Source organism: Engraulis encrasicolus, chromosome 6, assembly GCF_034702125.1.
Source record: "Engraulis encrasicolus isolate BLACKSEA-1 chromosome 6, IST_EnEncr_1.0, whole genome shotgun sequence".
NCBI lineage: Eukaryota > Metazoa > Chordata > Actinopteri > Clupeiformes > Engraulidae > Engraulis > Engraulis encrasicolus.
Window position 1 is genome coordinate 56,017,582 of NC_085862.1, and position 15,000 is coordinate 56,032,581.

The 15,000-nt window shown below is 46.7% G+C and overlaps 1 protein-coding gene across 1 annotated transcript in view; it reads right to left on the bottom strand.

Moving 5' to 3' along the window:
* The window catches only part of kif1aa (kinesin family member 1Aa), a 124,139-nt gene that overhangs the window by 68,303 nt on the left and 40,836 nt on the right, over positions 1-15,000 (bottom strand). The window contains exons 8-12 of the mRNA XM_063202003.1: positions 13,727-13,792; positions 13,576-13,593; positions 13,336-13,414; positions 12,627-12,705; positions 9,406-9,548 (exon numbers count right to left, since the gene is read on the bottom strand). Of these exons, the coding sequence (XP_063058073.1) occupies positions 9,406-9,548; positions 12,627-12,705; positions 13,336-13,414; positions 13,576-13,593; positions 13,727-13,792 (385 nt within the window). The remainder of the gene's footprint in view (positions 1-9,405; positions 9,549-12,626; positions 12,706-13,335; positions 13,415-13,575; positions 13,594-13,726; positions 13,793-15,000) is intronic.

A 15,000-nucleotide genomic window follows, 5' to 3' on the forward strand; every position in this document is an offset into this window, starting at 1 on the left:
CCCTAAATAATGCATACGCCTGAAGAACATATAAAATATGTATCATGCGCTGCTGCATTGCCGTCTGGCTCTAACTGGGGAGGGCAGTGGGTTCATGTGTGCCATCATAAAAGATGGAGGAAGGCTGGCTGTGTGTGTATGTGTGTGTGTGTGTGTGTGTGTGTGTGTGTGTGTGTGTGTGTGTGTGTGTGTGTGTGTGTGTGTGTGTGTGTGTGTGTGTGTGTGTGTGTGTGTGTGTGTGTGTGTGTGTGTGTGTGTGTGTGTGTGTGTGTGTGTGAGTGTGTGACTGGATGTGTGTGTGTGTAGAGTATCATAAAAGCAAAAGTGGAGGAAATGACCAGTGCGAGAGCCAATCAATTCCTTTGTCTCCAGCAGGACATAATCACTCCTAGGACAGTATACAGACACCACTCATCTGGGTCCTCCGTGTGTGTGTGTGTGTGTGTGTGTGTGTGTGTGTGTGTGTGTGTGTGTGTGTGTGTGTGTGTGTGTGTGTGCGTGTGCGTGTGTGAGTATGTGTGTGTGTGTGTGTTAGAGTGCGTGCGTGCGTGCGTGCGTGCGTGCGTGCGTGCGTGCGTGCGTGCGTGTGAGCGTGTGCGTGCGTGTGACTGTGTTCATGTTTACAGTGTGTGTCTGTGTTTGTGTCTGTGTGTGTGTCTGTGTGTGTGTCTGTGTGTGTGTGTGTGTGTGTGTGTGTGTGTGTGTGTGTGTGTGTGTGTGTGTGTGTGTGTGTGTGTGTGTGTGTGTGTGTGTGTGTGTGTGTGTGTGAGTATGTGTGTGTGTGTTCATATCTTGCATGGTCCATATGGCATAATTTCCTCTTTACGAGTGTTCTCTGGTAGCCAGTGGGCAGCAGCTCTTAATTACATTTACTGGAACAAACTGCAGCTCAGCAGATGATGCATCCCCTCCACCCCCCTTCCACGCACGCCACTCAGAGCCATTCATCCATCAGTGGGCAGTTTGGGGGGTAGGGACGCAGGGGAAAAGCCGGCCCGCCAGGCAGTGGTTAGTGGTGGGTAGACAAGGGGGCAGAAGAGACCTTGAGGAAACGGAGAGATGGAGAGAGTAGCTATCCCCCCACAACACACACACACACACTCATTGGGCCATCTTAAATATCGATAGGAGTCAGCTAATCAATCATAATAACGTAGAAAATCATGGGGCTATACTGTATGTGAAGGGCTAGTCTATGTAAAAAAAAATGCCCGGGCTATTTTTCAGTCTCAGCCCTGTCCTGATGAAGGCAGTGAAGGCGGTGGGTTGGTTGAAGAGGTCAGAAGGAACCCTGAGGAGAGACAGGGATGTGGAGAGGAGAGAGCAGGCCCCCCATCCCCCACCCCCAACCAGCCATAGTCCCCACAATGTAGCCACTGCAGTGGATCAGATTGCAGGCTAAAAGCCCCTGGAGCTGTTGTCCCTCGGACAATATCCCAGCTACAGTAAGATCTTAATTACGGTATCTATCGTAACTATCACTGGGCATTAGAGCTAGTAGGAGACTAAGATCTTAATTATAATATCTATCTTAACTATCACTGGGAGACTATCTTACTGGCGCTGAGTGGGGAAACGTGTACTGCATGGCTGGATCCATTACTGTACTGGGCACCAGTGGAGACATCCACCATTAAACAGCAGGACATGGAGGGCGGCCATGTGATTGGGGACAGGTGTGTCAGTCAGTGTCACACAGAGATGATTTCTGCCCACGTCTTGCCCTGCTTATATCTTTTCACCCCTCTTTAATGGGACGTCATTACAAATCTGCTTACTGCTTACCAGCTGTGCTGCTCTTATTTTACACAGCAATCCTCAGTACAGCAGGACTCCACCTACAGTATGTCTGGATGAAAAGCATATTTCAACAACTCAATCAACGCTTTTTCTTGTAGGCAATGGCTGTTTTCATTCATATTTTTCCCTGGGACAGACTACTTAAAACCAGGCCATCAGATAAAATCGGGACAGGTGGCGACATTCATCTCCAGCCTACTGGCCATACGATACGTTAGTATCCCGAAATGCTCCTGCACACAGTCTGGCGTTTGCAAGCACAGCTGGCTTATACCAGTGACGATTGACCAAGAAGAAATGGGCCATCAGGAGCTTCTTCCAGAATCAATATGGGGTTAAGTTCTAAGCTGCCATCATATGGCTAACATGCCGCCCCCAGAGACAGTGGATAAGGTAGAGACCATTCAAGACTTTTCCGGGATCCATGCGACGTCAGCTGGACGCCCCTTTAGCGCTGTAGATGGCGGTAGCGCACATCTTGTGCAAGCCGCCACCAAACACCACAAAACGACAAGAAGATGGAGGGGACAACGCCCTTTTCGAAGAGTGAACGTGAGCACACTCCTTTGCATTGGGTAGGCGGGTTTGATTTATCTGAGTCTACCATATTGACTATCTTTGATGAACCTCTAGGACAGTGGTTCTCAACCTTTTTTTTTTTTTTAGAAAAGCCCCCCTTGACCCTCACCCTAAGCCTCCCTAACGCCCCCTCGACCTCATCATAAGCCTAGCAATGCCCCTACTATTAAAACATTTAAATGGACTAATTCCCCCAATGACAATTAAGCACCGCCCTCACAACTGTATCCTTCTCAATGCCCCCCTAGGGCCACCCTTGAGAAACACTACTCTAGGAGATTAGTGAGGGGACTCAAAATGAATGGAGAGTAACGCCCATGTACAGTAGGAAATCAAAATTGATCCCACTTTACTGCACTGGTGACAAGTACCGGTAGCAGGCGTTATCTTGGTTAGTTAGCATATTGAAAATCTTTGCTAATGTTTAGATATCTGTCAGTGTGCTGCTATACATGGGTTCTAAATTTTGTTTATAACCTGACTGTGCGAACCTAGCTGCGCACAACTCAACCTCTGATTGTTGGAAACCGATGTCGGTCAAAACATTAGCTCAAGTGGTTGGCTGACAGTGTCTTGCCCCTCCTCATAACATCGTGTTGCTAAACACTGAGAACCCATGCAGTTAGCTACTGTAGCTAGCTTACCATGAGAAAGCCGATATGTATGGCAATAGATAGAGACTAGACTCACACTGAGACAATGTAATGCTAAACAATGAACAATAGCACACTAGCTTTGGCCCTATTATGTCTATTTCTATCCACGCACACAGACACACACACACAGACACACACACACACACACACACACACACACACACACACACACACACACACACACACACACACACACACACACACACACACACAGAATGAGCTGGTATCAGTGTATGTGCCAGTGCCACTCCTGATGTGTCTGGTCATTATGCTGTGGGACCGACACAAAGAGCCTTTTCACTGGGCACGGCCGCCTGAGGCACTGCAGTGTGTGTGTGTGTGTGTGTGTGTGTGTGTGTGTGTGTGTGTGTGTGTGTGTGTGTGTGTGTGTGTGTGTGTGTGTGTGTGTGTGTGTGCGTGCGTGCGTGCGTGCGTGTGTGTGTGTGTGTGTGTGTGTGTGTGTGTGTGTGCGTGCGTGCTTCCACTGGCCACAGACAAACAGCCATCACTCACACACACACACACTCGCTCCACTGGCTCTGTGTCCATACGGATGAGCTCATAGAGAGGCAAACTTTAAGTCCATACGAAGGCGGAATGAGAGAGGGACAGAGAAGAACTGGAGGAGGAAGAGAGGGGGGCTTTTATCTAGATGGAGAGGGGAGCAAAAGAGGAGCTGTAACAAAGGGAGTAGAGTTGCCCCAGACAGGTCTCGAACCCGGGCCTACTGGGGTACCAACGTGGGCCTGTGACCGCTACGCCAAAAGAGCCAGGCTCAATGGCGTTACAGTCAGAGCCGCACCCTAGTGATGGTCACGCTACCATAGTGTCTCAGAGGGAGGAAACGGGAGAAGGGCTTCAGATGCCGAGGGGAATGGGAGAGGGGTTCATACAGAGGAAGACATTAAGCCCATATGGAAGAGAATATCCGACGGCCTTGTTTTCAATATTGAGGGAAGTGGGGAGTTTGCCTCATTGATAGAGAATGCCGAAGGGGATGCGTGATGGGCTTTAAATCCCTATCTGAGAGGGGGAAGGGACAATAGGGCACTATGGTACAGTATGACCATAAATGAGTCAGAGGCATTATATCTATACATAGGAGAGAACAAACAGAAGGCACGAGGGGCTTTTAAGCGGACAGCAGCTCAGATGCTCGCCATGTCATGTGCTGTCTCAGATATTCATGTGGGGACATGGTGGCCTGAGGGTCTCTCTTCCTCACATGGATAGCAGCATGCCTCAGACCTACTTTCATATCACTACAGATACTCTAGGAAGACCAGATATCCCACTCACGGTGTATTTCCGGTTGCCGAAACGAGGCAGGTTTGTATTAGTTCTATGGCAGATTTAGAACTGAAGGGGCAGTTCCACCCTTGTCCACGTGGTGGCCGGGAGACCAGAATGAATGGAGTCCTATGGAGCAAAACCCCTCATGGTGCCTTTATCTCAGTATATGATTTTTTATTGTGTAATTCGGATGTTGCTTTCGAAAGACTATATATAGAAAATACCCACGGCGGAGTTTTAGATCTTTTGAGCAGGGCTTCGAACCGGTTCAAGGAACGAAAACGAAAACCAGGAACTTTTTGTATTTTACAGGGAACAGAAACGAAACCGGAAACGTTATTATTTTTTATGTTCTGGAACGGGAACACTTATTTAAAAATAATGGTAACCGGTTAATACCGTTCCTCAAACTAAAAAAAAAAGTAATTATTTTCCTGCACACGTTACCATGACGGCTGAGGTTCACGTCCTGTGTGACATCAGACATTCTCTGACTGAATGGAGAGAGAGCTGTAGATTACAAAGTCTTCACTCCACATCTTAATTAAGAGAAACCACTGTCATACAAAAGGACAGAGTTTGCATTGCATTATTGTAAGACATTGGAGGGAAGCGCGTGTAAAGCGCACCGACAATGTTCTGCGTTATTGGGCATCCGTGGCCGCTTCAAATATGCACAAACTCACAATGTCCATCATAGTGCTCCCCGTGACCCAAGTCAGCGTGGAGCGCACATTTTCATCATTGAGGTTTATTCTCTGCTTCTCCGCTTAGGTCATCCCTGAATGACAAAATTCTGGAGGTTATTCTTTTCATCCGCTTGAATAAACAGTTTTGAAAGTAGGCTTACTCATTTGCACTTCCGTCTTTCTTGGTTAACGTCAGTTAGGCCTATGGGGAGTAATCAGCTGACAGGAACGAAATTAACCGTTCCGGGAACAATATTTTTTGGTTCTAACCGGTTCGGGAACGTCAATTTATTGGTGGAACTCAGAACCGGAAACGTTATAATTCCGTTTCTGTTCGGAACGGAACGTTTGGAAAAAAATAACGGTTCAAAGCCCTGCTTTTGAGCCACGCATATGCTTAAAAAGTGATTTTTAAGTGTCTAGCTCCATTGGGTCCCATTCATTCTAGTCTCCGAACCATAGAACTAATACAAACTAATACAAACAACTGGGCTTAATAGCGAGTGGCTAGGCTGTTCTTATAAGGGCTGTGATATCACTACAGCACATCATACAGTCCAGGCAGCTGTGGTCTAATGATGAGGGAGTTGGTCTTGACATGGAGGAAGTGGGGGGACTGGTTCATGTCCAGCCCTTCCCTGTATCCAGTATGCCATGTATCCTGTATCCACCGTCTCTTCACCCTTAATAATGGCTGCACTGTAAAGTACATCATCCTGTATAAGTCTAAGTACGAAGTGTAATTTAATATTCTCTTTTCTTCTCACGGACACATGCCCACTTTAGTCCGGCTGGTGTAGTCACGACTCACTTGGCTTCATCCGAAACGGATGAGAGCTCAGCCGTCCACAACTCCATTGCGGAGAGCCACCAGCAGGGGGAAGCATAATTCATCTACAGCAGCAGCAAGGAATTCATGTTCACCTCCTTCTGCCCTACAAGTGATGTAATAATACCCCCTTTCCATCTCCCCCTGCCAGCCTCCTCCTCCCAAACCTCATTTCCCCCTTAACCCCCCCCCCCCCCACACACACACACACACACACACACACACACACACACACACACACACCTTGTTTCTCCCCCTTCTTTCTGCTGTGCCTCAGTACAGCAGGTGACATAGAAACACTGTCAATTCATGCATCTCTCAGGCATAACTACAGCTACAGTGCTCCAGCTGCAGCCATTGCAGTGGATATAGACACACACTAACACAGACGCTAATGTTAACACTTAATGGTAACACTTCTTCCACAGAGGACATCAAACTCAGTCTGCTACGTTCATATTGTATCAGCTGCCATGTCTGCACTTTCACTGTTCTCTGTTTCTCTCTCTGCTCCCTCTCCTCTCTCTCTCTTTCCTTTGTTCTCCTCTCCTGTCTGTCTCTCTCTACCACATTCTCTTTCGTTCCATCACAAACAAGTCTGTCTGGCCAGTAGGTTATTAAAGGTCCCAGATGTGTCTGGAAGTCACTTCATGTCCGCTACCAGACCTCTCTCTTAATAACTGACTCGTATGATGAGTGACGGTGTCATCTGTGCTCAGACGTCATCAGTGGGCTCCAGTCTGAGGTCTCGCTGAACTGATTCGAGTTTAATAGATCATTCTGCAGTCCACTGGTGAGTTCCCATTTTTTTGCTAGAGGACAGCCACTTCCTGTTCAAGTACAGCTGCCGGCTGGGCGTGGAGAGAGAGATAGTCGAGCTGACAGGCAGAAGCCATTTTACTGAAAGGAAATGGTAAAGGTCCGCAACAGTGCTCTATGCTCCCAAACAAAGTTAAATGGCAGTGGCATCTTAGCATAGAACAGCTGTTTGGTCCAGCACCTGTGTTACTAATGTGCGCACAGTCTCTGACTTTTCAGGAGTCATTTTACTGCCCTAGACTGTCCTAGACTGCCGTATACATTGTGATAGGCTATACAGCATACAAGTGTTTGTATCCCGTGCGGTCACATGCAGATCACAGTTCAGTAGGATGCAGTATGCTCCCACAGTTTAGCTTAACATTGTGAAGTACACAGTGCAGTAGAGTTCAATATATGCAGTAAATGCATTGCAGAGGAGGCTGCAGCATGATGTGCAATACAATGCAGTATGCAAGGCCGCATAATGCAGTATAAAAGGCAGTATAATGCAGCAGAAAGGGCAGTATATAGCAGTATATGGTATATATACACTGTATAGCAATGGGCAAAGCATGAAGAGAGAGCGCACACTGCAGGAAGCATGGACAAAGCATGTCTGCAGCATCAGAGTTTACCAAATATGTTACACACCAAATACATTACACAGGTCAGCATAACACACACACCTTTTAGCATCCACCTGCCATCCTCCTGAGACTGCACAGGCCAACAACCAGACTGAAAGGGAAAGGATTATTATTATTTATTTATTTATCCTTTATTTATCCAAGACTGTCCCATTTGAAACTAAGTGTCTCATCTGCCAGGGAGTCCTAGTCAAAATGGCAGACAACCAGACAACCCAGTAATCATTAGCCAATTTTTGAAAAGCAGTTATCTTATGACAGCAACTGCCATTATTAGTCTGGAAGTGAACCTGGTGATGTGTATCAGCAGTCTAGGTGCTGGCCTGGCCCAACCAACCTCTAGCAAAACCAGACTGCTATCATTTGGACTCTCAAACCATCACAACAACAACATCAGCCATACAACAGCCAATAGTAAATCTCAATAGCCAACAGCCAATAGTAAATCTCAAAAGCCAACAGCCACAGCCAATAGCAAATGTCCCCCCCAGGCGCCCCTGATGCTGCACAGGCTCCAGCTGCTGTTAGCCAGCCAATCCCGGAGCTGAAGAGGAGGAAGCAGGAAGAGGAAGAATTGCCATAGAAACACACATGCCAAACCCGTCATCTCAGAACCCGGCCCTCGATAGGCTGAGGGAGAGAGAGGGGAGCAAAAGGAACACAGTATGAAGAGAGAGAGGAGAGAAAGACAAGGAAAGAAAGGCAGAAAAGGGTTGATAAAAATACATAACAGTAGTGAGTTGTGAAAACTGAGCATTCGGACTAAACAGGTGCTGTTTTAAGGCAGGAGTTTTCAATCTGTGCTCTATGGCTCACTTGTCCTTGGTAGTGTCACTGGTAGTCTCTGACTTGCAATGCATTTGAACTGCTATTAATATTTAAAAAGTCGCGAGACCCAACTTTATCCTTGCTGCACCATTATAACCCAAGTTCAAACGTGCACACGCAAACACTGTGACCCGTGCACCACTGCTTAGTCTAAATGGTGGTCCCTGGGACAGAACCAGTTGAAAACTCCTGTTTTAAAGTATGATGACTGTGCGTGTACGTGTGTGTGGCTGTGTGCGAGCATGCAGCTATGTGTGTGTGTGTGTGTGTGTGTGTGTGTGTGTGTGTGTGTGTGTGTGTGTGTGTGTGTGTGTGTGTGTGTGTGTGTGTGTGTGTGTGTGTGTGTGTGTGTGTGTGTGTGTGTGTGTGTGTGTGTGTGTGTGTGTGTGTGTGTGTGATAGAGAGAATGAGTGAATGTCTGCAAGGAAGGAGAAGTGACGACATGAAGGGATGAGTGGAGGAGAGGAAAGGAAAAATGTGCCTGCAAATATAGTGAACTCACACTATTCACAGTTTTCATTGTTCTTACAAACTGTACAGTTTACATTTACAGTATAGATGCACCGGATCCGGTTCCAGTTTTTCACAGGATCCAGATCCGACAGGATCTTAAGCAGTGGATCCGGTATCTGGCACCTAAAAATCAGGGTCTGGTGCATCTCTAGTTTTTACGTAGCCTAGGCTTTTCAGTCAGTCTTTCACAACCCCAATCACTGCATGGAGTGAAAGCCGTTTGGAAACGGCAGTTGCAGGCAGTTTGGCAGCAAGCCAATGAGTCTAAAAAATAGTTTGAGCCAACATAATAAAAAGGGCCCACGTGTGCGAGTAGACTATGTGTTTCAACCCTTTCGTAGGATCCGGTATCCGGATCCGGCAGGATCTTAAGCAGCGGATCCGGTATCCGGCAGGATCCTAAAAATCAGGATCCGGTGCATCTCTACAGGCTATAGTATGTCATTGCATTATATTATGCATATCATCAAATGGAATCTACTTTATTACCCCAAACAACAACAAACACATTCTCCATCTACACAGGTGTCCTCCTAACCCCTCAAACCCTGATCATCATAAATGTCTGACCGTGACTGGTTGCTCTGAGGACATTTGTGAGTGCAGTTGATGGGCTTGACCTATCTGGTGTGGGTCATTTTAGATAAACAGAGCCATGATTTACTTCTACTTAAAGACTCCTGGCAGTATGGGGCTCTTGTTTTGAAAATAAGCTGGCAGCCAATGAGTTAAGAGTAGGAGTGGCCTATCAGGTGTGGGCGGTGCCTTACTCTCGATGATGTCCCCGAGCCCCTGTGCCATGAGCAGGTCCCTGAGGCGTGACACCTCGTCCTTCAGCTCCCGCACCAGTCGTGTGTTGGGGTCCTCATTGATCACTGCGTTGCAGCGGATCTGCTTAGCGCGGTCAGCATACCTGCAGGACACACACACACACACACGCACACACACACATACACACACAAACACACACAAACACACACACACATACAGTAGGCAGACAGATGGTCAGAATAACTGTAACGTGCACAAGTACTATAACCTTAGCATAGGCCTACGTAAATATACTGTACATAAGACACATAAGGGGAATCGACACATTGTACAGTGTGCAAGGTGCAACATGAAAATAAATTTGAACCATTTTCTCCTAAAAGCCCTATGCAACTAAGGGCATGGCATGGCATTGAGCCACAGGTACTACCACTACCACATTGCTACAGGATAGGTGTTAGGTGAAGGAATTATATGTGGATGTCTGAACATTACTTTCCATGCTGGTCACGATGCTCCCCTCCCCTGGCGTTACACTATACTGGCCACTGGCCTGCTTACATAACTGAGGAAGAGCTATAGCAGTCTATGGGTGTCTATGGGAATCCATGGGGAGTTGCTGGCTAGCATCCACATCAGCATGTCTGGTCGCTCACAACACAAAGCAGCTAATCAGCGATGCTAAGTGTGCATCTCATGTGGCATCAACCTTCTCTTCAGCCCAATCAACTATACACACACAATGGTGGGGTTCAACGGTCAGGAAAAGTGTGTGTTTGTTACGTGTGTGTGTGTCTGTTCTGGGGTGTGTGTGTGTGTGTGTGTGTGTGTGTGTGTGTGTGTGTGTGTGTGTGTGTGTGTGTGTGTGTGTGTGTGTGTGTGTGTGTGTGTATGTGTGTGTGTGTGTGTGTGTGTGTGTGTGTGTGTGTGTGTGTGTGTGTGTGTGTGTGTGTGTGTGTGTGTGTGTGTGTGCGTGCACGTGTCCACGCACGGTTGTGTGTGTGTGTGTGCTTGTGTGCATGCATGCATGTTTGTGCATGTGATTGGTGGTTTTTGAAGTCCGAGAGCAAAGCACCGAGCATGCTCAGAATACAGAGCAGCAGCAGCAGCAGCAGCAGCAACCTGATCTGAGTTGCGTAACGCTCCACTGCTGAGCTCAAACACTGCTGCCCTTCATCTCCCAGAGCTACCTGAATACCTGCACTAGCTAGGTGGCACAGCTTAGAACACAGCTTAGAAACACTGTTGCAGACTAGCTGTGTGTTAGAGACAGATCTGTATAATGTAGAGGTACAAGCACGCTTACAGATGTAATTACAACACTAGTAGTTTGTTATTACATAACTGCATCCAGGGATCTTAATTAACTTTCTCCACCACCAGCCAGTTTGGCTAGTAGATATTTTTTTCTTACTAGCCAAACAGAAGTTCATCTAGCCATGCGACTTGCATCCAATGTAATATCATACCACTAGTGTTGTCATTACATCTGTGAGAGTACCTCTACTTCTGCTGTAAGCCTATACAACTCTGTGTGTTACAGAAAACATTCAAGCGAAAGAAAGATCCTGCGCACTGTCCATTCCACCAGTAAGTAACGTTAAATACAATATGGTCATCCGAGCTTCTTCAGGTAATTCAAGCACGGGGATCAAGCACGGGGATGTTTCTTACACTTGAATAATATCCTCCTCACTGCTGTAATGTCCTATGCACCCCTCCCTCAACTACATAGGTGTACAAATGCGGGGGGAGCACTGCGGTGTACTACGCTAATATGCTGTAGTGCCTTAAATGGACAACATTGCCCAGGGACAACCAGCCTAGGTCATTTCTCAACCCTACCTCCATCGTTCTCTCCCAACTATTTCCTGTCTTCTCCATACTGTCCTATCTGATAATAAACGCACAAAAGGCGGCAAAAATATCAACAAAAAACAGATGTGTACAAATGTGCTCTTTGTCTGAGCTGCAAGAGATAACATGCGGTACCAGCGCTAGGTGACAGAGGGATACTGCAGCTGTGTGTGCTAGAGATGGGAGGTTACACCTCAGTGTTTCGAAACCTTTTTTGATCAAATGCGTCCTTGACCTTATCCTATACCTGCTAACGCCACCTTGACCTCCTCATAAGCCTGCCAACACCCCCCTTGCTATTAAAAACACAAAAAATAGTAATGCCCCAGTGATGCACCCTATTTGAAACCGAGTGCCCCCCGGCTCAGCTTATCTGTCTCTCTCTCTCAACGCCCCCCAAGGGCTCCCTAACGGCCCCTGAGGAGCTGTAGAGCCCCCGTTGAGAAACACTAGTCCACCTGGAGGAGCCCTGCTGCACTGCTACTGTGAGTGCTAGCTGCTCTAGGTGACACAAGGACACTGCTGCACTGCAGTGGTACTACTGGATAATGCCTCGTGACACTCTCTCCATCAATGTACATGCAGTGCATATATCTGTCTCTTTATAGCTATGTCTGTTGTTTCTGATCGTCTTCTGTCTTCAGTGACTAGTGTTGTGAATAGTGTATGCCTGCATTGATAATTCATGGGTGTTTAACCTTCATCTTTTTCACCATACGAGTAGAGACCCCATACACTGTGTACACCCTTGTAGGCACAGCTGTGTGGGCAGCTAAGGACATGACTATGGCCGCCTATGGCCATCACAATTAACACAAACCCCTATCCACCTTATTGCCCATACCCATTTCAACGTTAGTCGCGCTCCCGCAAAATTTCCGGTCAGCTAATTCCGGATTGTGCACTGTGCTTTCCAATTGGTTAGTCCTTCATGGGTGACCTTGACCTTGAGATCGCTGATCTCTTTATTGATCTCTCACTGAGTAAGTAACTAATAGTGACGTATGTGCATGTAGCTTTAGTCTTAGAGTGCGTCTTAATATGCGACCTTGCCTCATCCACTTGCGCTTGTCTCCTCGTCCCGCCTCCTGGCCCCTCCTCCGTGGAGAAAACGATAAAGTTTCCCAGCTGTCAGCCTAGCCACAACAACTTTTGAGGGACTGTTTTTCATTCACCATCCCAATTGCAAATGAGAAAAAGACTCTACAATTGAGCTTTTGCAAGATATTGAAATATAATGCTGTTGTCAGTGATGTCATCATGACGAGAAGCAAGTGGAGGAGGCAAGTGGAGGAGGCAAGGTTGCATATTAAGATGCACTCCTAGTATTGGTATTGGTACTGAGCTCTGTAGCCAGTGTTACCTGAGGGTGCTGAGTGTCTCGTCGTAGTTGATGTCTGCAGGACTGAGAGCCGCCACCATGGCCGTACGAGAGTTACCACCTGCCCATGGACAACACACACACACACACACACACACACACACACACACACACACACACACACACACACACACACACACACACACACACACACACACACACACACACACACACACACACACACACACACTTGAAAATTAGAGTGCACACACACATTCAGAAACATATTACAAATATTGGAGCTTTAGTATTGTGAGTTCTCTTGAATACCAGTGTGTGTTCCCAAGAGTCCCTGATAACCAGCTCTTAATTAAGGCATCAGAACTCTGGAGAGACCCTTCAGACACTAATCACACAGCGTGTGTGTGTGTGTGTGTGTGTGTGTGTGTGTGTGTGTGTGTGTGTGTGTGTGTGTGTGTGTGTGTGTGTGTGTGTGTGTGTGTGTGTGTGTGTGTGTGTGTGTGTGTGTGTGTGTGTGTGTGCGTGCGTGTGTGCATGCGTGTGTGTTTATGCACAGTATATCTGTGTCCATGTGTGTGTGTGTGTGTGAATGTGCGTATATGCGTTTGCATGTGTGCGTGCGTGCATACATTCGTGTGTATGCACATGTACGCGCATGTGTGTGCATGCGTGTGTGTGCGTGTGTGTGTGTGTGTGCGTGTGTGGGTGAATGTGTGTGTATCTAACTGACCCAGGTTCTCTCTCAGTAGCCAGGTGAGTACTGAGTCTCTGTAGGGGATATGGCTCTCCACCTTCTTCTTCTTCTTGTTCTAGAACACCAACGCACATGACATCACACATGACCTCACATCCTCGCATCGTACATCTCATGCCCTTATATGGTTAACACATTTCTTAAGTTTTTGGAGTAAGTGTAGGAGTAGGAGTAAAAGTAAGGCATTATAGGCCATTTTAGAATGTTTTCACTTACTTTGTTGGTCCCCGAATCCTGAAACAAAAGGAAAAACGAGAATTAATACGAAAAATACATGCTTAGTTCAGTGATAAAAAGTAGGTTAAGCAAAGTCAAACACTTCTGTACTATACAATGTATATCTTCTTGACATCTCTGCAGTACTCACCACCTCAGCTAGAGCTGATATGACTTTGCCCAGTGTGGTGAGGGACTTGTTGATGTTTGCTCCTTCCTGTAATAGTGGCAATCACAACAGTTACATACAGTCCTTAACTCAGCAAGACATGACCCCTGTTATAATATTATAATAAGTTGTTACTGGAATGGCAATAACCAAGTCGTAATGTATTGCTGCTAAAGGCCCTGTGCACAGTCATAGTACTATGTAGTGGTGTCAACAATAATCGATTCGGCAATGCATCGCAATGCGGGGGCAGGGCAATTCAATTCAATGCGGCAAGTGTCATAATCAATGCGGCATATTTTTTCAAGTTTCTATTACTTCTGTGGATATTTCCGGAGCAAATGAATGTTAAATTAAATAAAAGCACTTCAAAGCATTGAAAACTGTAAGACTGATACAGAAAACCGCCAATAAAATGCTATTCAGTATCTGACTACTTGCCTCATCATGATTGATGAAAAATTTCCTTTGCTCCCAGTAGAAATGTAATGCATTGCAATCAGGGCTCTACATTAACACACGCCAACACGCCAAACACGGGTGAAAATTCATTTTGGCTAGTAGAAAAAAATAGTAGCGCCGGAGTACAGTAAATTATGAACGGTAAACCGCTGCTCTGACGAACGTTAGACGGCGAGATTTCCTACATTACCCATGGACACTAGCGTCACGACGTAGCCTCCCACCGTGGGCTTTCCAGTGCAGCGAGCGGCAACTCCATGCTGTTGCGCGCGCCAGGATTGAAAACATTTCAGACGACCAGCTTTCTGTCAGCTACGCTGCCCTCACACTATTCTGACAGGCAGCTCTCCTCCTAAGCTCTTTTCGCTTTCGCTACAACCTTTTTTAACGTCACTACTGCTATTATTACTATATGAACAGGCTGCATTTTTGAAGCAGCGAGGCCCTGACCGTTTCAATGACAGGACTAACGCAGATTATGCATAGAGCTACTTCTGTTCTGTAGGCTATGTTTTGTGCGAGTGATGAGAATGTGGCGGGGGTTAGAGCAAGGTTCTGTGTATTGGTGAATGCTAGTAGTAATTATAACCGTAATAATAGTGAAGTTAAAAAATGAGTGGTTGTGGAACGAAATAGCGACAAGGGCAGAGGAGGAGAGCTGACTGTCAGAGTAGTGTGACCGTAGCTGTCAGTTCAGTTGTCTTCTGAAATGTTCCGAGTCCTGGCGCAACTAAGTTGGAAAGCCCACGCCATCGGAAAGAAAAAAAAGCAGCCAACGACGAAGCTGTGGAAGT